The sequence below is a fragment of the Cnephaeus nilssonii genome, assembly GCF_951640355.1.
Source record: "Cnephaeus nilssonii genome assembly, chromosome: 21".
Taxonomy (NCBI): Eukaryota; Metazoa; Chordata; class Mammalia; order Chiroptera; family Vespertilionidae; genus Cnephaeus; species Cnephaeus nilssonii.
In genome coordinates this window covers 33,785,401-33,804,882 of record NC_137092.1, presented here as the reverse complement: position 1 = coordinate 33,804,882, position 19,482 = coordinate 33,785,401, and the positions used below count along the sequence as shown (strand labels likewise).

The following is a 19,482-nucleotide window of genomic DNA, read 5'->3' as shown; positions in this document are numbered from 1 at the left end:
ATGCCCCCCAAGTTGCAGAGCATTCTCCCAGCCCTGTACCTCCTTGGGGTCTTGACCCTACTGCTGTGCCCTTCAGGCCTGTGTGGTGAGTACAGTGGTAATTGGGGTAAGGAGGTAGTTTCTCTAAGATATAAAGAAAAATACCAAACAACAATTCATCAAATGTAGTCAATTGGTGGTAGTTTATAACCTTTTTGAAAGAATATAATGAACTATGTTATTAATAAAATGAAGAGTTTTAAAATATAAAAGACATTGTTCTAGATAGAGGCTGTTATTATGACTAGAATAATTGTGTTTATATGTAAAAATTCTTGTGAGGCTGCTTTAGCAAGGAATAATCTTTAATTTTCAAATAAATTTCTTATATTTCAATGCTCCAAATTTTTAAAATACATTTACTTTCTAAGTAAGTTAATTATGCCATCTACAACCTTAGTTAGTGATTCATTGGGTGGGGGGAGGGAATTCTATCAGTAAAGTAAAAATATTGTCCTTTATCACTAATAGTAACTTTTCTAGAGTAAAATATAGGACACTTGGAGAATTATAAACCATTACATAAATGTAAGACATTGTTATTGAAATGTAGAAGTTTATTTTTGCAAATGAAGAAGTAAAAGAGTTTGAGAGAACTTACTAAAACTTTTGAAGATCTGTAGTTATGGATATTAATATGTTATTATATTATCTAAATGGAAATGTCCTTTACGCAAAATATTTTTCTCTTGTGCTAGATTTTTTTTTTTTTACTTGGGAGAATTTGTTTTCATAATAAAGATATCTCTATGCATATTCCCTGAAAATGGCTATCATGGCATATAAAATGTAGGACTTGGGGATAGCTGGGAGGGAAAATCCTGAATCTGAAATAATAGTTGAATGCTCTCATGTGAGCTAGCAGCTTGATTTGAAAGTGTGGAGACCATGAGATAGGTGAGGGGGAAAGCATGGGCTTGTTAAGGAAGAATTCATAACTGGGAAGTGATTTTTTCCTCAAACACCTGGACATCACCGAGCAGGAGCACTACCTTTAGGTCAGAGAGTCAGCACAGCCTGAAGAACATTCTGCCCAGGGGAAGTTCAGGCCTCCAAGTTGTCTCTGAGTTCTCCTCTCTTAGAGTCTGAGGTAGCCGAAGAAAACCTTATTAAACTTGTCAACATCTTTCAATCATTTCTTCATGTGTCTGTTTCCCTGTCTCTGTTTCTCCTGTTTCCTCAAATCTTCCATTATCTGTAGCCTCAACCCTTTGAAATGGCATTTAATGCTTGTCAACTTTGACCTGAAATCTCCCTTTCTGATTCTGCCTGCCCTTTTCTTTATAGTAACAACCTTCTGAGATCAGAGACGTTGCTCATTGCCTCAGTATTGATCTGCCTCTACTATCTTATCAGCTACTCGCTTCTACTCATCCTTCATGTACCTCCAAGTCATTCCTGGGCATCTTCCCCCGATACTCCAGTCCTCTGTTCTATCAACCTTTTTCATAGAACTCATTTGTTGTCCTACTCTGCTAGCACTTGTGTGACTGGTGTTGTAGTGTAACTATTTAAATGGCTATATCTTATCTAAGTATATTGCAAGTATGGCTCTTAATATTACCTGAAGAGCCTAGTAGAGAACTCCATACATATGTGGTTCATGAAAATTAAGATCTATTTTTTTAATACCCACCCAAGGACATGATTTTATTGATTTTAGAGAGAGAGGAAAGAAGAGGGAAAGAGAAACATTGATCTGTTGCTTCCTGCACGTGCCCCAACTGGGTATCGAACCTACAATCTGGGTATGTGCCCCGACCAGGAATCAAACCTGTGACCTTTTGGTGTTTGGGATGATGCTCCAATCAACTGAGCCATATGGGCCAGGGCAAGAGCTAATTTTTAAAAAATATTTCTAAGAAGGTACTTAATCTGAGGTTTCATGGAAGCTGTTGACTTGTACACAGGTGAATTAAACAGTTTACCTTGGAATGGCTGTGACCAGGCTTTCTGAACTTCCCAGAGTTGAAGCTTTGGAAGGGCAGAAGGAGGGAAGCAGTGCTTGACCTGAGCTGATTCTTGGCCCCTCGGGTGTTTAAAGCTTGCTCTGTCTCCTGTGAGTTTGTTTGTTTTTGTCGGTACTTCATCATCACTGAGGATCTGCCAACTGCCATTCCTGGTGAACGGTCAAACCCACCTCCCAGTCTGGTTGATAGCGTACCTGTTCCTGTCTCCTAGATTTCTGGTGACTCCTAGAGCTTTTTTTAACTGAGGCCCTCCTTGCCCCTCAGGTGGTCCTTTCTGGATAGACCTGACGAGGACTCCACCTGGGTGTCCTTTCAATGAAGCCTAGTTCTAGTCCATGGGAAGTACTTATCCTTTGTTCTGAATAATGTGAGGAATACAGACCAATCCTAAAGCGCAGAAATCTGTCTTTAGCTCTCATCTTCAGAGCTGCTGAAAGAAGACATACCAGGCTTTCTCACAACCCTTTTCTCATCTGCATTATCTGGAGCTAGAGGTAGTATTCACAGGATATCAAAAGCGTTATAAAACACCTCCCCCAATATTATCCTTAAAAAATTAATTTAACTGGTTCTGAGCCACCTATTTTTCAAGTATGGGGTATTACTTGACATTGAAAGTAACAAGAAGACTGCTGTTCTCATCCCTAAATTTTATTAATCACTGGTACTTACTAGTATGTAGAATAATTCACCCCTTTAAGGTTGTGTTTCATTTTCTCTAGAATAGGAATGATGATAATACTGTCTCAAAGAGTTAAATGTGAGGAGTAAGTGATATAACATACTAGTATATGAAATGATTAACACAGTGAAGGTTAACAAATCCTTTCTCTTGATTTTGTTAGGAAGTGAAACACACCTCAGTAATATGATTTAATGACTTAGTTCTATCACATGAGAGGGGTATCTCAATCTGAATAGTTAATTAAGTTAAACACTAGCTCATTCTCTTTCACCTTTCTGTATCACCATTCAAGACTGCAGAATGCCTCCTAGGATTGCCCATGGATCCCATCATGACATAAGTTCATTTTTATCCTTTACGACTGTGATGCACTATGAATGTGATGAAGGATATGTTCTGGTTGGACACCCCCAAATCACCTGCAGAAGTTCACAATGGTCATCTCCAGCCCCTCAGTGTAAAGGTAATTTCAACTTTACTGATGGTTCTTGTTAAGGTAGAACCATCGAGTCTCCTCCCAGCCAGAGGCAGCACTTAGAAATTTGTATTCTGTTTATTCACTTCATGTAGTTAATATTAATGCATGCATATAGTACAATCTTTTAAAAGTGTGGACCAAGATGTATGTTTTCAGAGGCTACCAACATGTGTATTTTCAGAGGTATGTTTTCTACAAGGCCACCATTTTGCTTTGTTTTAATAAAAGTTTTAATTTAAATATAACATGCTACAGAATTGTGCACAAATCTTAGGTATTTAGGGCAACCAGTATCATAAAGTGAGCCTGAGTCGACCGATGAAACTATAACTCAGGTCAAGAAGCAGTACCATTGCCAACACCCAGAAGGGTTCCACATGTCCTCTCCCATTTGCAACCCAAAGGAGGTCACTATTCTAATACCATGGTTTAATTTTGCCAACTTTTTAACTTGATGTAAAGAAAATCATGCATGCACTCTGTTGTGCCCGGCTTCTTTCCTCAGCATTATGTTTTGGAAAATCACCTGTGTTTTTACTTGTAATGAGAGCTTATTCGTTTTCATTGCTGTATAATATTCCTTTGGATGAATATACCCCATTTTAGTATCTTATACAAATTTGATTTTTTTTTATGTTTTAGGCTACTATGAATAATGCTCATATGAACATTCTTATGCATGTCTCTTGGTACAAATGTGCCAAAATTTCTGTTGGGAATAAATTTAGGAGTAGAATTACTATTTCATAGAGTATGCACATATTCATTTTCAGTAGGTGATACTGAATTTTGTTCCATGGTGGTTGCAACACTTTACATTTCCACCAGTGGTGTGTGAGTGTTCTAGTTTTGATAAACAGAAGTTCTACATGCCAATTTAGCTCAATTTATCAATATTTTTCTTGATGTTAGAGCTTTTTGTGTCCTGTTTAAGAAATATTTGCCTATAACAGGGTCACAGAAATATAGTCTCCTATTGTTTTATCTTTCACATTGATACCCCCAACCCACTTGGAATTTCTATGGGCTTCTGGTCAAAATTAAAAGTTTATTTTTCCCCAACGAATAATCCATGAACCCTACACCACTTATTAAGTGAGCCACAGTTTCCACACTGCTCTGCAATGCTGCATGTATGCTTTTGTTTCTGCTACCATATTCTCATAGTGAAGTTGACCTCATAGGAGGTTCCTGGTTGACCCCAAAGATTAGGTGTGCCTTTTAAAAAAACCCACACTGTAAACAACAACTCAAGGGACTAATTTCTCTCCATTATTTCCATTTAATACAGAGAGATAGTAAGAATATGCAACTTAAAATTATAGTCTTACGATCATATAAAGGGTAAGGTTTTGAGATATAGTCGCTTTGAAAACTCAGATTCTAGGACCACAATACCTAGGTGTATATCATAATCATGCTACCGAAAAGCTATGCAACCTTAGACAAGTCACATAAACTATCTGCACCTAATTTTCCACTCTAGCAAAATGGAGATAATAATAATGTTTTATGTTGATAGTAGGATGTAAGTTACTTTTATTGTTACAATAATACAATAAATACTGTAGAGGTCAAAACAACTCGCATCATGCAGGTATAATTTATTATCGGTGTTATTCACCCCTCAGTATTCTCTAATATTGTAAGATCTTATTCTGAGAATCACAAGACGATCAAATTGTGTTTCCATTAACAACAGCTCTGTGTCTGAAACCAAAGGTAGAAAATGGAAATCTGTCCGCGGATAAAGACCTATTTATTGAGTCTGAAAATGTCACCATCCAGTGTGACTCTGGTTATGGTGTTGTCAACTCTCAGAACATCACCTGCTCCGAAAACAGAACCTGGTACCCAGAGGTGCCCAAGTGTGAGTGGGTAAGTGGCACACATACCAGGGAGCTATACCACATTCTCCAGAGCATTGTCCCAACCAACACTGATGAGATCTGACTTTTGTCAGGAATCATTTCTGAGTTGTTTAAATCACTTTTGGAATCAGCAATTTCACCCTCAAAGCCCTTGGTGAGCTCATTAAGGCAAGTTCTAATTCTCTCAAGTTCTAATTCTCTCATTGAATAGCAAGAAGAACAAGGCCGCCCTAACCAGTTTGGTTCAGTGGATAGAGTGTCGACCTGCGGACTCAAGGGTCCCAGGTTCGATTCCGGTCAAGGGCATGTACCTTGGTTGCGGGCACATCCCCAGTAGTGGGTGTGCAGGAGGCAGCTGATTGATGTTTCTCCCTCATAGATATTTCTAACTCTCCCTTCCTCTCTGTAAAAAATCAATAAAATATATTTTAAAAAAAGAAGAAGAACAAGGCCTCTAGATAGGAGGGCAGGTTTCCAAAGACCCAGGTAACCTGGCACCAGCCCTGTATTTTCTACCATAAGTGCTATGCTTTTGCCTAGCCACCAACACCATCCCTCAGTTGTCCCTGAAGAGGGCCCCTGGGTGTCTTCGGCAGCACTGTTCCTCCCCTGCTATATTGGTCTGGAATCAATGTCTGATGTTTCTCTGATTTATGTCCTCATATCTTGGATTTCTTCCATCCGTCCTGCGGAGGGTCCTGATACTCCAATTTTGTTGTCATCAATGAGGCATCCTGAAGGAATCTTCTACTTTCAACAGTTTGGAGAGAACTTCTCTCAAAATCCATCCTTTTATCTCTTTTAGGAAGTCCACAATGGCTGTGAGCAAGTGGTAGAAGGCAGTAAACTCATGCAGTGTCTCCCAAACCCCGCGGACGTGAAAATGGCCCTGGAGGTGTACAAACTGTCTCTGGAGATTAAACGACTCAAGCAAGAGTAAGACTTGAACAGGAACACCAGTTAGAAATGAGTACATCGATTTCCTCTCACTCATCACCCCCAGTAAAGTATTAGCTACATTTCTCTTATTAGCAAGTCTACTGTACCTTAAGTACTATTATTTACTGCGGGGGGGGGGGGGAGATAAACAAACACCTGTTTTAGGAGAATCTTAGTGACACTGATAATGTGGAACTATTGATCATTTGTGTCTTAGCTCATATTAAGCTCTGTTTTCCTGGATTTGGTGGAACGGCAGAAATAAATCAGCACCTGTCAAAAATTCAGTTCCTTTGTTTCCACTTTAATTCCTATGTAATGAAAAATTAGGGTCCTCTATGAACCATTCTCTGATGTTTCTCTGATTTATGCCCTTTTCCATTTTACCATATTTCAGGGTACATGTGGTCCTCAACAACACATGTTTGTGCCTTCTCTGAGGTGTCTTTACTCTGCATCTTCACTTCCTACTCATCCTTCAATGCCCCGGTCAAATATCACATCTTCCTCCACATCTCCTTTCTCTTGCTATTTGATCACCAGTATTCCTCTGGAACAACTTCTCACTTCCTCTTTATATTTTTAGGTTCACTTGGTTTTGTACAACTTTCCTTCCATTCAATAATAACTAGCTTGAAAGTCTTTGAAAGCCTGATCTACGTGCAACCCAAACATTCCTGTTGGGCATGCCCAAGTCTTCCAATTGCATCTAACCACTTTTTAAATGTGTCTATTAAAATGGCTTTAGTCTCTCTTTTAAGTCAGATTCCCCAGTAGCAGACACTGAGAAGAGGATTCGTGTACAAGTAATTCATTAAGAAATGGAAAAGGAGGTAGGGAGAGCGGGGAAGGCCAGGGAAGGAGCGCAGCAAGGTGATGATCGGGCCAAGAGAGTGGCTTAGTCTTGTCCCAAAGGGAAACTCTCAACTATGAATTTGCTTGAACTCTGTCCCACTTCCAGGCAAAGAAACTGGGCTTTCATTCCGCTGTACCCGTCAGTTATTGGCAAATGGCCACTCTGGGGGCTCAGAAGCCCCCAGGACACCCAGCTCTCTCTCTGTGGGGCAAAGCTGCCCAGCAGCCAAGAGAGTAGAAGGTACGGCCTTTAGAAACAAAGCACAGAGAAGCGGCAGAGGCGTGCACAGAAATGGTAAAAGGGATGTGAGGGCCTGGGTGGGGCTGACTTCATGAGTCCCTCATATCTCTGGATGTTCTTGGGAGCCTTATATTTCTGACAGTCACCATTTCTTCCAGGTTTTTTTGACTCCTTTGAAATCTCATTCTCACTCATGCTTCTTACTCTGGCGACCTCTGGTTCGCCACCGCCGCTTGATTAATAATGGAGAACATCGCCTCTTTCCTTGATTTCTGCAAAGTAACAGTTACCAAGAAAGCTGCGTAGCCCCGCCAGTGTGGCTCAATGGTTGAACGTGGACCTAGGAACCAAGAGGTCAGGGTTAGATTCCTGGTCAGGGCACATGTCCAGGTTGCAGGCTCGATCCCACTAGGGGGCGTGCAAGAGGCAGCTGATTGATGATGTTTCTCTTTCATTGATATGTCTATTTCTCTCCCTCTCTTTCTAAAAATCAATAAAAATATATTTTAAAAAAACAGAAAGCTGCATAGCTGACTTTCACTAAAGCTTGAGAGTTAACAGAGGGGTATAAAGCTGGCTACAACACTGGACTTCCACAATGCATGTGACATAACTAATCATAAAAGACCACTGCCTTCCGCTGCCATCAGGAATATTATCTGGCTGACTTTCTCTGCTGACCCTGCCAGTCTCTGGGCTTGTCTGATCTGCCACTTTTCCACCTCAAATCTCTCCTTGACACACGTGATCCATGCTTGCTCCCACTATCCCAGAAACCCATTTCCCTTTATTAGGGAAAGAATTTTAGCTCTCTGTCTTTCCCTAGTCTCGGGGATTTATATCCAAAAACTTATGAATGTACTCAAATAAACAAAGGGCCGTCCATTAGGTTTGAGCACCACGCTGTGGAGATCTAGAGGAATCTCTGAATTATGAGTTTTTCTATATTTCCTCACCCTCAAGTCTGTGGGGGGCAGTGTGGAGACATTTTCATGCAGATGTGAATTATGTCACATTTTTTGTTCTAAATTAATTTCACATAATTACAATGATGGAAATAATATGTGTATGTGCAAGCAATAATTCATAGAGGGTAAAATAAAAATAAAATTCCTCTCCTTTTGTGCCTCAGTCCTACTGTTTTGAATTTTCCTGCTGATTAGCTTAGCCCCTCTGAAGAGGATACACACACTGTCATTTGACTTTTTATCTCTAAGTCATATATTTTAATTTCTTGTTATAAAATTATCACTCTATCTCCTACTTTCCCTCTCCCCTCTCTCTCTATGGGTCAGTCTCATTTATTTTTCTTTTATTGATTACTTATTTTCATGGCTTTAAATAATGTATTTAAACCTGTACTATTTATGCAACTTTATTTTTAACCATTTACTATTTTATTAAAATAATACATAAAATAATTTAAAAATAAAGTAATCTAAGAAGACTTACAATGAAAACTCAAGTGTTCCAACTCATTTAATCTTATCCTTTGGTTTTATCCTCCCCATCCTTCCACTCCCAAATAATCATTTTCAACTCTTTTGGCTCTTATGATATTTATCTATATATTTCTAAATAATATTCTCAGTCTGCATATATTTACTATTTTTAAGCATTATGTATTTGTGGAGAGCGGGTACAGCGTTTGGACAGGTTCAAGCCTGGTACTACTGAGAGGGCACGATCCTCTTGTGGCAAAGCCAGGTGCAAGTCCCAGCACAATTATAGCCACAGGCTATGGTTGTAAGCTTGACCTTATGGTCCGAACCTGTGGTCCCACGTGGCTGAGTGATATTGGCTGCGGGAGGTGCAGCAAGTAAACAAAGCTTGATCAGGTGCATGTAATTGAGTAGATTCGAAACCCTGGAGAACGTTGTAAACATCTTGACCACACCCTTACTTTGCCTTGTGGAATCTGGCTATAAAATAAAGACTCGGCTTGCAGGCTATGGCGCTGTCTTCTCCATCAGACAGCAACGTCCTACCTAGCACGCAGCTTTCTTCTCTTGTCTGTCTTTTCTTAATCCTTCACTACCCCCGCTCAGGCTCACCAAACCTGGCTGTGCTGGCGCGGCACAGTATTGACTTGGTACTATTAGGAAGGTAGGGGAGGGTTAAGGTAAGGGGGAGAGATCAACCAAAGGACTTGTATGCATGCATATAAGCCAATGGACACAGACAACAGAGGGTGAGGGCATGAGTGTAGGGGATTAATGGGGGGATGAGGACACATATGTAATATCTTAATCAATAAAGAAATAAAAAGAGAGAGAGAGAGAGAGAGAGAGTAGAGTTTAGGTCTTTGCCACCTGTCCTCACAGTTACATCCCACTCCTTGGTTAAGTTAATATTCATTGTTTACATTATTATGACCAAGAAAGTCTTGATCTTTGCCAAGCCAAGCAATGATCTATGAGTTTATTTACATACAAGACAACTCTTTAATTTGTGTGGAATTAATAGTTTATCTTGTCTTTTGGTTTAGTTTTCTAAGTTCCTGTTGCTGATTCCTGCTTAGGCGACCCACAGGTTGAGAACCGCTGCTGTAGAGCCTAAGACCATCGGAAAACACAGATATTTACATTATGATTCATTAACAGTAGCAAAATTACAGTTATGAAGTAGCAACGAAAATAATTTTATGGTTGGGGGTCACCACAACATGAGGAACTGTATTAAAAAGGTTGAGAACCACTGTGCTACATGCTCCCATAGATCTGTCATAGTCTAGAATATATATCCTAGTGCTCAGATATATCAGATGCTGTTTCAATTCCATACACTCCCACCATGTTCCTGGAGACTCATTCCCAGACCCTTTCTATACAGTGGTTCTGAAATGAGCTGCTTATTTATATCATTATTTATTATTATTTTTAGAGAGAAACATCAATGTGAGAGGGAAACATTGATGTGAGAGAGAAACATGGATCAGTTGCCTCCCATAGATGCCCCAACCAGAGATGGAACCCGCTAGGTATGTGCCCTGCCTGGAAATCAAACCTGCAACCTTTCCGAGTATGGCAAGGCACTCCAATCAACTGAGCCACCTGGTCAGGGCTAGCTGTTTAATATCTTAGGTCTTTTCTTTGCTGTTCTTATTCCTTTGATTCCAAGTCTTTGTCTGTTTTAATTTATTTTCTAATTTTCGCTGGAACAGATCCTTCAGAAGATGCCTAAGAAAGTGTGCCTGGGAAATACATTTTTGAGTCCTTAAATGGCTTAAAATATCTATTTTTCTTACCCTTACACTTAATTGATGGATAGATTGTATGTAGAAATGTGGGTTCTCTCGGAATTTTGATGATATTTCTCCATTGCTATGTGCCTTCCAGTGCTGCTATGGACTAATCCGTGATATTCCAATCCTTGATACAATGTTGTTCATCATTTTTTCTCTCTCAATCTGAGATATTTTAGTACCTTCTCTTTATTCATGTGGCTTTGCTTTAGAATGTTTTTAATGCATTGACCCAGGTACTTGCTGGGACTTTTGGATATGGAAACATGTGCTTTAGATCGGGGAACTTTTTAGAATTTTTTATTTTCATTTTGTTTTATCTTTTTTCCACCCTCTGATACTCCTTTAGTAAAATATTGTTATAAATGTTATTTCTGTCCTACTTTCCGTATTTTGTTTTTAGTGTTCTACTTTCTGGGAAATTTTCCTGACTTTGTATTTTAAGATTGTTATTGAAGTTTAAAATCTATTTATCTTTTTTCTTTAAATTTTCAATAGCTAGTTCTTATTCTGTATAAGTTACTTTTAAGTAATATCTTGTTCTTTTTTCATGAATACAATGCCATTTTTTTCTGTCTCTGAAAATATTAATGATAAGGTGGCTTTTGGGGGGACATTGCTTGCTTTCTGCTCATACAAAGAAATGAAACCCCAAAATATTGATTGATATCTCTGTATGTATGAGTGACAGCTCTCTAATGGTCAGCTTCTTTTAGCATGAAGGGCAGCAAGAAGATTTAACGATTTGCATGTTTGTTTTAGTTTGAAATGAACATGTATCTGCAGTCTTTTTTTGTAGGTGCTCAGTGCCTCCTGAGAAGATTTCTGTAATCTCCTCTTTATTTTTATTTTTTTTAAATATTTTTATTGATTTCAGAGAGGCAGGGGAAGGGAGAGTTAGAAACATCAATGATGACAGAGAATCATGGATCAGCTGCCTCCTGCACGGGTTGCGAGCCTGCACTCGAGGGATGTGCCCTGACCGGGAATCGAACCGTGACCTCCTCATTCATAGGTTAATGCTCAACCATTCTGTTGTAATATCCTCTTAATTGATCTATCTACCTTAGCCTTTTCTCTTGAGCTTCTATTACTTGTATGTGCTATGTAAAATTAAGAAGTGAGTGCTTCTAAGTTTATGTTCAATTTCACTGCCGTTTTCATCTGCCAGCCTCTATCTACATACTATTATTTTTACATTGCACCATATATAGCACTTTGATTTTATTGATTATATGTGATCATTACCCAATGAAGGCAGAACTAACTAACTACATTTACCATTTCATTTGTGGGGTTTGTTCAAAGTAAGTGTTCAATAATCATTTCATAAAGGCCTGTTTGAAGTTGCATGAACTAAAACTTGGTACAAAAGATCACATTTTAAAACTTCCTGCTGAATGCAATTTCTTCTACGGTATCACAAAGGAAAATCAGGTGATCTGTTCCTTTTCTGGGATTAACAGGAGAGTCCCAGGGTCATGAAAAGGGTCAAGAACAGCCAAGATAATCTTGAAACAGAACAAAGCTGAAGGACTAACACTACTAGATTTCAAGAATGATTATAAAGCTATATTAATAAAGACAGTGTTGTGTTGGCACAAATAGAATCAAGCTGGCTATATGGATAAATACAGAATTGAGACATATCTATATTTATCTTAATATATTTACCTTAATCGTGACAAATTTGACTCTTCAGTGTGGTAGGCAACTATTTATTAAATGCATATTTCCTGGGTCAATTGGAAGCTACATGGAAAAATTTGTCTGACACCCTACCATATTTCTACTCCAGTGAAATACAAAGTGTATTATAGATTTACATGTGAAAGGTAAAAAGTAAATAAATAACAGCCATACCTGGTTTGTCTCAGTGGATAGAATGATGGCCTGTGGACTGAAGGGTCTAGGGTTTGATTCTGGTCAAGGGCACATGCCAGGGTTGCAGGCTTGATCCCTAGTAGGGCGCATGCAGGAGGCAGCCAATCAATGATTCTCTCTCATCATTGATGTTTCTTTTACTTTCCCTCTACTTTCCTCTCTGAAATCAATAGAAATATATTTAAAATAAATAACACACATAGGAAAATATCTTTATGATCTTGAGTTAAGCAAATATTTAGTATATAAACAACATAAGAAGCACATTGTAAAAAATGTTATAAATTGTCCAAAATTAAAATAATTTCTATTTATTTAAAGACATCATTAAGGTTTCCAAAGAAGATGTAGAAATGGCTAAGAAGCACATGAAAATATACTCAGTGTCATTAGTCATGGAAACACAAATCCAAACCACAATGACATAACACTTCCCACCCACTAGGATGACTATATATACTGGTATTTCTAAAAGAGAAAATAACGTGTGTTGGGGAGGATGTGAAGAAACTTATATATTGCTGATAGTAATGTAAAATGTTTTAGTTGCTGTAAAAAAAAGTACATCAATTCTTCAAAATATTAGAGTTACCATATGATCTAGCAATTCACGCCTAGTGATATTCCCATGATAATTGAAAGCATATCTTCATACAAACACATATACACGAATGTTCACAACAGCATTACTCATAACAGCCCCAACTGATAAATAAATGAACTAGTGTGGTATATCCATACAATAGAATATTATTCAGGCATAAAAAGCAATAAAGTGCTGACACATGCTACAGCATAGATGAACTTTGAAAACATTATACTACGTAAAAGAAGCCAGTCCACAAAACCACTTATTGTATGATTTAATTTATGTAAAGTATCCAGAACAGGCAAATCTATAGACATACAAAGTAGATGTGGATGGGGAAGGAAGAGTGATTGCTGAAGGATAAGGTGCTTCTTTTTGAGGTGATGAAAATGATCTGAATTAGTGGTGACAGTTGCACAACCTTATGAATTGTACATTTAAAAATGGTAAATTTTGTGATATATCAATTGTATCTCAAAAAAAAAAGAGAGAGAGAAAAAGCCACTTAATTGCATCCTCAAATTCATATGTTCAAATCGAAGATACTCTAGTATCTCACAATTTAAGTGTATTTGGAGATAAGGTCCTTAACATGTGATTAAGTTAAAATCATGTATTTAGTGTGGGCCCTAATCCAATATGATGGGTGTCCTTATATAAAGAGGAAATTTGGAGAGACACAGACAGAGATATTAAACACATGTGCATGTAAAGGAATGACTATGTGCAAATACAGCAAAAAAGTGGACATATGCAAGACCAGGAGAGACCTGTAGCTGATTCTCACTCCTAGCCCTCTTTAGAAACTAAACCTGATAACACTTTGGCCTCAGACTTTCAATCTCCAGAAAATAAATCTTTGTCTCTAATACAGACACCATTAAAGGAGTGAGAAAGCAAGCTGTAGCCTAGGAAGTGATATTTGTAATAACTATGCTCAATGAAGGACTTCTATCCAAAGTATAGAGTATCCCCCAAAATGTATACAACATACTTAGAATAATTATAAAGGCAGTGTTTATTAAAATATATTTCACTTTCACTGGGCCAGTGTGGCTCAATGGTTGAGCATTGACCTATGAACCAGGAGGTCAAGGTTTGATTCTCAGTCAAGGGCACATGTCTGGGTTGTTGGCTCGATCCCCAGTAGGGGCCATGCAGGAGGCAGTCGATCAATGATTCTCTCTCATCATTGATGTTTCTATCTCCCTCTCCCTTCCTTCTGAAATCAATAGAAAAAATATTAAAAAATACATTTCATTTTCAAAATTGAGCTATCAGCTATAAAAGTGTGTATACATTCTTTGGGGGGGGGGGGGGGCGGAGACCGTGTATATAAAGAACTCCTACAAATCAACAAGAAAAATATAATCAACCCACTAAAAGAATGGACAAAAGACCTGGAGAGCCATCAAAAAAAAAAAAGGATATTCAACTGTCCTATACATATATGAAAATATAATTATCAGGGAAATTACAATTAATACCACAGTTTTTGGTTGGACCACAGCATGGATGGACCTCAAGGATATTATGTTAAGGGGGGAGGGGGAAGAAATGAGTGAACTATTTTTTGTTTTTAGTTTAAATAAATTGAATAAACTGTAAAAATAATATGAAAAAAATCCTTTAATGTGAAAGGTCTTAATCTAAACTAATGAAATATTTTCCCTTATATATACTCATGCATACAGCTAAAGAACAATGTTTTAGTGTACTATATTGCACCAAAGTTCCAGAAAACAAGTAAAGCAACTGCAAGTGGATTTTGTTTCTTAAAAGAAGGAAGTTGAAGAGAAAAAAAACAGTTGTATATCTGAAGTGGTTGTTGATTTCCATAAGAGTTAAAGTAGGTCAAGGAAACACACAAACACACACAAAGGCTACTCACAAATACACGAAGGATCAGGCTGTCTCTTTCACAAGGAATTTCAAGTACAGCTACAGTTGTTACATACTGAGAAAGTAAATTGGACTTGTTGTTAACAGCAGTAAAAGAGCAAGTATATTAGAAAACAAAGCACAGTACAGCTTCACTACATACCCAGAAGAATTGCTAAAATTATAACATATCAAGTATTAGCAAGACTATATTGCAATCATAACTCTGAAAAATTGCTGGTGAAAGTATAAATTCATCCAACTGCCTTGGCAAATTTGTTAGCAGTAACTACGGAAGCTGGACATGTGCTTACTCTGTGATCTAGCAATTTCACCCCTAGGTATTACCCCCCAGAAATGCACACACCTGTCCCACTCCCACAATGGACCTGTAGTAGAAGGTTTGCAGCAGCCGTATCTGCAATAGTCCCAGACTAGAAACTACCAAATGCTCACGTGTGGTAGAGGGGATACATTAATTGGGGTATGTCACATGATGAAATATACCACAACAGTGGAATGAATTTCAAAACAGAATAGTGCATACTATTATTTCATTTATTTAATCTACAAATGTCAAGAGGAAGCTCAGATCGATGAGATCAGATATTTGGGTAAATCAAATCCTTTGCTTATATAAAAGATATAGAAGTAAAGAAGGAAATTATCATGTCCTAGCTGGTTTGGCTCAGTGAACAGAGCGTTGGCTGGAGGACTGAGGGGTCCTGGGTTCAATTCTGGTCAAGGGCATGTACCTCTGGTTGTAGGTTCGATCCCCAGCCCTGGCCAGAGTGCATGCAGGAGGCAACCAATAGATGTTTCTCTCTCACATTGTTGTTTTTCTCTCTCTGTCTCTTCCCCTCCCTTCCACTCTCTCTAAAAAAATCAATGGAAAAATATCCCCGGGTGAGGATTAACCAAAAAAACAAAAGAAGGAAGTCATCAAGGTCTGGACAAAGAGCTGAGAGAGCAGGCACATTTTCCAGGTTAGACAGAGGTCAAGTTTCCGGACTTCAGAATCGTCACAGTGGGTAGAGACACTGCTGAGATGATTTTTATCTGAGAAAAAGCCTCAGGGAACTTCTGGAAACGCTGGTGCTCCCTTCTGAGCATCGCCTTACAACATTGGCCCAGTTCTACATGCTGACGATTGACAAAAGCAAAAGCAAATCAATAAAGAAAAGCAAGCCTTTCGGACAAATAGTGCTAGAACAACTGGACATTGCAGGCAAAAACGAATCTTAATTTAAACTTCACATCTTATCGAAAAATTAACTCAAAATGAGACCTGGACTTCATTGTAAAGCATAAAACGCAAAAAATTTTTTAGAAAGCACGGGAGAATTTTATGGGACCTGAGATGTAAATGTAAAGTGTAAAACTATAGCACTTTTAGAAAAAATATATGAGAAAAACCTTGGAATATATGGCTCGGCAAAGAGTTTCTAGACTTAAAACCCAAAGCATCATTTGTAAAAGGAAAAATTGATAAGTTGGACATCATTAGAATTAAAAACTTTTGCTCTGCAAAATATGACATAAAGAGGATGAAAGACAAGCTACCATCTGGAAGAAAATACTTTCAAACCATATATCTGACTAAAGACTACTATCTGAAATAGATAAACAACCCAAAACTCAACAGGAAAGCAAACAATCCAATTAGGAACCAGGCAAAAGTCACGAATAGATATTTTACTGAAAAGTATATGTCAAAGGAAAATAAACATATGAAAAGATGTTTAACATCTTTAGCCATTAGGAAAATGCAAATTAATATAACAAGATAGCACTATACACCTAGTAGAATGGCCAGAGTGAAAAATGCTAATACCAAATGCTGGCTAGGGTGTGGACAAACTGAGTCATTTGACATTGCTGGTAGGAATGTAAAATGGTCAGCCTCTCTGAAAACAATATGATAGTTTCTTAAAAACATAAACATGTAACTCCCACATGCCCTACCAATTGCATCCCTTTTGTTTAACCCAGAGAGATGAAAACTTACGTTCACACAAAAACCTGTACGTGAATGTTCTTATCACCTCTATTCATACTAGTTAAAAACTAGAAATAGCCAGCCCTCGTTGGGTAGTTCAGTTGGTTAGAGTGTCATTCCGATACAACAAGTTTGCAGGTTCGATCCCCAGTCAAGGCACATACAAGAAACAACCAATGAATGCATAAGTAAGTGGAACAAGTCTCTCTCTCTCTCTCTCAAATCAATCAATAATTTAAAAAACAAAACAAAACAGTCAATGATTCTAATTTAAAAAAACCCACAGAAACAGTGTAGATGTCACTTCAAGGTGAGTAGTTAAAACACTGTGGTACATTCATACAGTGGAACACTACTAGCAGTTGAATAGACTATTGACACATACAAAAACTTGAATGGATGTTAAAGGAATTATGCTGAATGAAAAAAAAAATCCCAAAAGATTCCGTACTGTATTATTCTATTTATCTAACACTTTTGAAATGGAAGCCAGACTAGTGGTTGCCAGGGGTTAGGGATGGGGCGATGGCCAGGATGGAGGTGCTGTGGTTATAAAAAGGCAACACGAGGCATCCTTGTGGTTATGGAACTGTTCTGTGTCTTCACTATGGTGGTGTATGTGATAAAACTGTATAGAATTGAATAAGATCAATGTCAATATCCATTCATTCAGTAGCTCTTGATCATTTCCTTTCATGATTTGGAGGAGGGAGTTAGTGCTTCTGTTTTCTAGCTCTTTCCCCCGTTTTCCTACCTTCCATTTCATGGTCTAGTTATCTATTTTTCTTGGACAATTACTCACATTATTTAAAAAGGACTGGGTTTATAGTGGAGAGTACATATCTGGTTCAGATCCTGGCTCAGCTACGTATTGTTTACAAGTCTTTGGGCAAGTGTTACTTAACCATGTTTGAGAAGGGGATACAAAAAATCATAGGATTATTGTAAGATTAAATAGAAGCATTTATGGAAAGTGCTTAATGCATGGAAGGAATAATTAAAAATGGTCTTGTAGTGAATGTTTAAATTGCTTGTTTTTTCAAATATTAGATTCTCTTTCTGAAGTCAGACAAATTCGTGCTATATTTATTTGCTTTCCTTGCTCTCCAGGAAGATTGAAATTTAATTGTGCTGCAATCAGTATTACATCATCATTTATCCGGTTATTTCTGGTAAGAGCTAAGCACTTTGGAGTTTGAACTCAGTAGGTAGGTCATTTTCAGGACAGTTTCCCCAAAACTGTCTTAATCAACATCAGCGTATCTTCAAGTATTAGTTCCCATGAAAGGTAAAAAATATGCAAGTAAACACTTGTCTTGCTGCTTTTATCAGAGACATAATTCCGACTGGATGTGTCATTTGGCTCATCTAACACATTCCAAATACTCTCAAGATCTTATGAAACCTTCCTCTCTTCCTAGTTCACCACTCCCAACCACTTCACTGTCTGGTGCATGCTTTTCAGTGGGGCAGGCTCCACCGTTCCCTCTTCTAACGGATTAGAATGGCACCAAAGTGTAATTCATTAGGTGTCTTAAGTAAATCAGGAATATCCAAAGGAATGTCCCACTCATATGGTCTCACCATTTTAAAAATATATATGTTTTTATTGATTTCAGAGAGGAAGGGAGAGGGAGAGTGTGGGGTGCGGCTGCAGTGTTTGAACAGGTCCAAGCCTTGGACTGATGAGAGGGCATAGTCCTCTTGTGGCCATGTGCAAGTCCCAGCTTGGAGGGCAGAGCCCTCCCAGCACAATAATTGCCAACAGCTATGATTGTGGGCTTGAACCTGTGGTCCGAACACGTGGCCCCACGTGCCTGAGTGACGTGGGCTTGATAGAGTTCAGGTGCATGTAGTTGAGTAGGATTGAAACCCACAAGAATGTTGTAAACATCTTGACCATGTCCTTTGCCTCATGGCATCTGCTGTAAAATAAAGACACGGCTTGTGGGCGTTGCTCGCTGTCTCTCCATCAGAGAGGCAGCATCCTACCGAGACCCAGCTTTCATTCTCTTGTCTGTCTTTTCTAAGCCTTTCAGCCGCCCCCACTCAGGTTCACCCTCGGCCGTGCTGGCGCGGCACAGGGGAGAGAGATAGAAACATCAATGATGAGAGAGAATCATTGATCGGCTGCCTCCTGTACGCCCCACACTGGGGATAAGCCCACAACCCGGGCATGTGCCCTGACCAGGAATTGAACCATGACCTCCTGGTTCCTAGGTTGATGCTCAACCACTGAGCCACGCCAGCTGGGCTGGGCCATTTTTTCCTGAGTCTTTGTATGCTTCTCTCTCCTCACTAGGCTTTAGAGCTTCCGGAAGGAAACTTAAACTTTCTTCATCATTTTTTGTTTTGTTGTTTATGTTTTAATTTCATGCTGCTGTTGGCAGTCCAAACTCATAACTGAAGGCACAACTTTTCCTAATAGGAAGTGCTTCTCAGAAATGACTTTCTTTCAGACTAATTTCCAAACTCCACTAGACTTCCTTTGAGATTTGTTGAGCCTGCCTACTCAGAACCAGAGTGTTCTTTTATTCCATCCTTTGTCTCATTGCTCAAAAAGGAATCATTTACATTTCTAGAAAGCAATTTCCATTCTTACCAGAAAACAAAACATTGGGATTACACTTCTAAATACCCCCAGAGGCTGTGTGCTCCTGGCACTGGGCCTTCACACTAGAATTGAGGTTTCAGGTGTCTTTTGACTCAGATGATTCCAGGAGCTCTAATTCTGCCCTCTTCCCCTCAGCTTCTTCCTAGCTCAAGAGCTCAGCTTTGACCCGGACTTTTCCCCTAGGAATTTGCTG

General features: G+C 38.6%; 1 protein-coding gene across 1 annotated transcript; it reads left to right on the top strand.

Annotated features, from left to right (window-relative positions):
• On the top strand, positions 1-6,023 carry LOC307093294 (apolipoprotein R-like; the record flags this gene model as incomplete). Its single annotated transcript, XM_079761273.1, has 4 exons — positions 1-85; positions 2,987-3,157; positions 4,875-5,050; positions 5,849-6,023. 4 exons carry the CDS (start codon positions 1-3, stop codon positions 5,981-5,983), a joined length of 567 nt encoding a protein of 188 aa, XP_079617399.1. The 3' UTR covers positions 5,984-6,023.
• Positions 6,024-19,482: the final 13,459 nt, after the last annotated feature.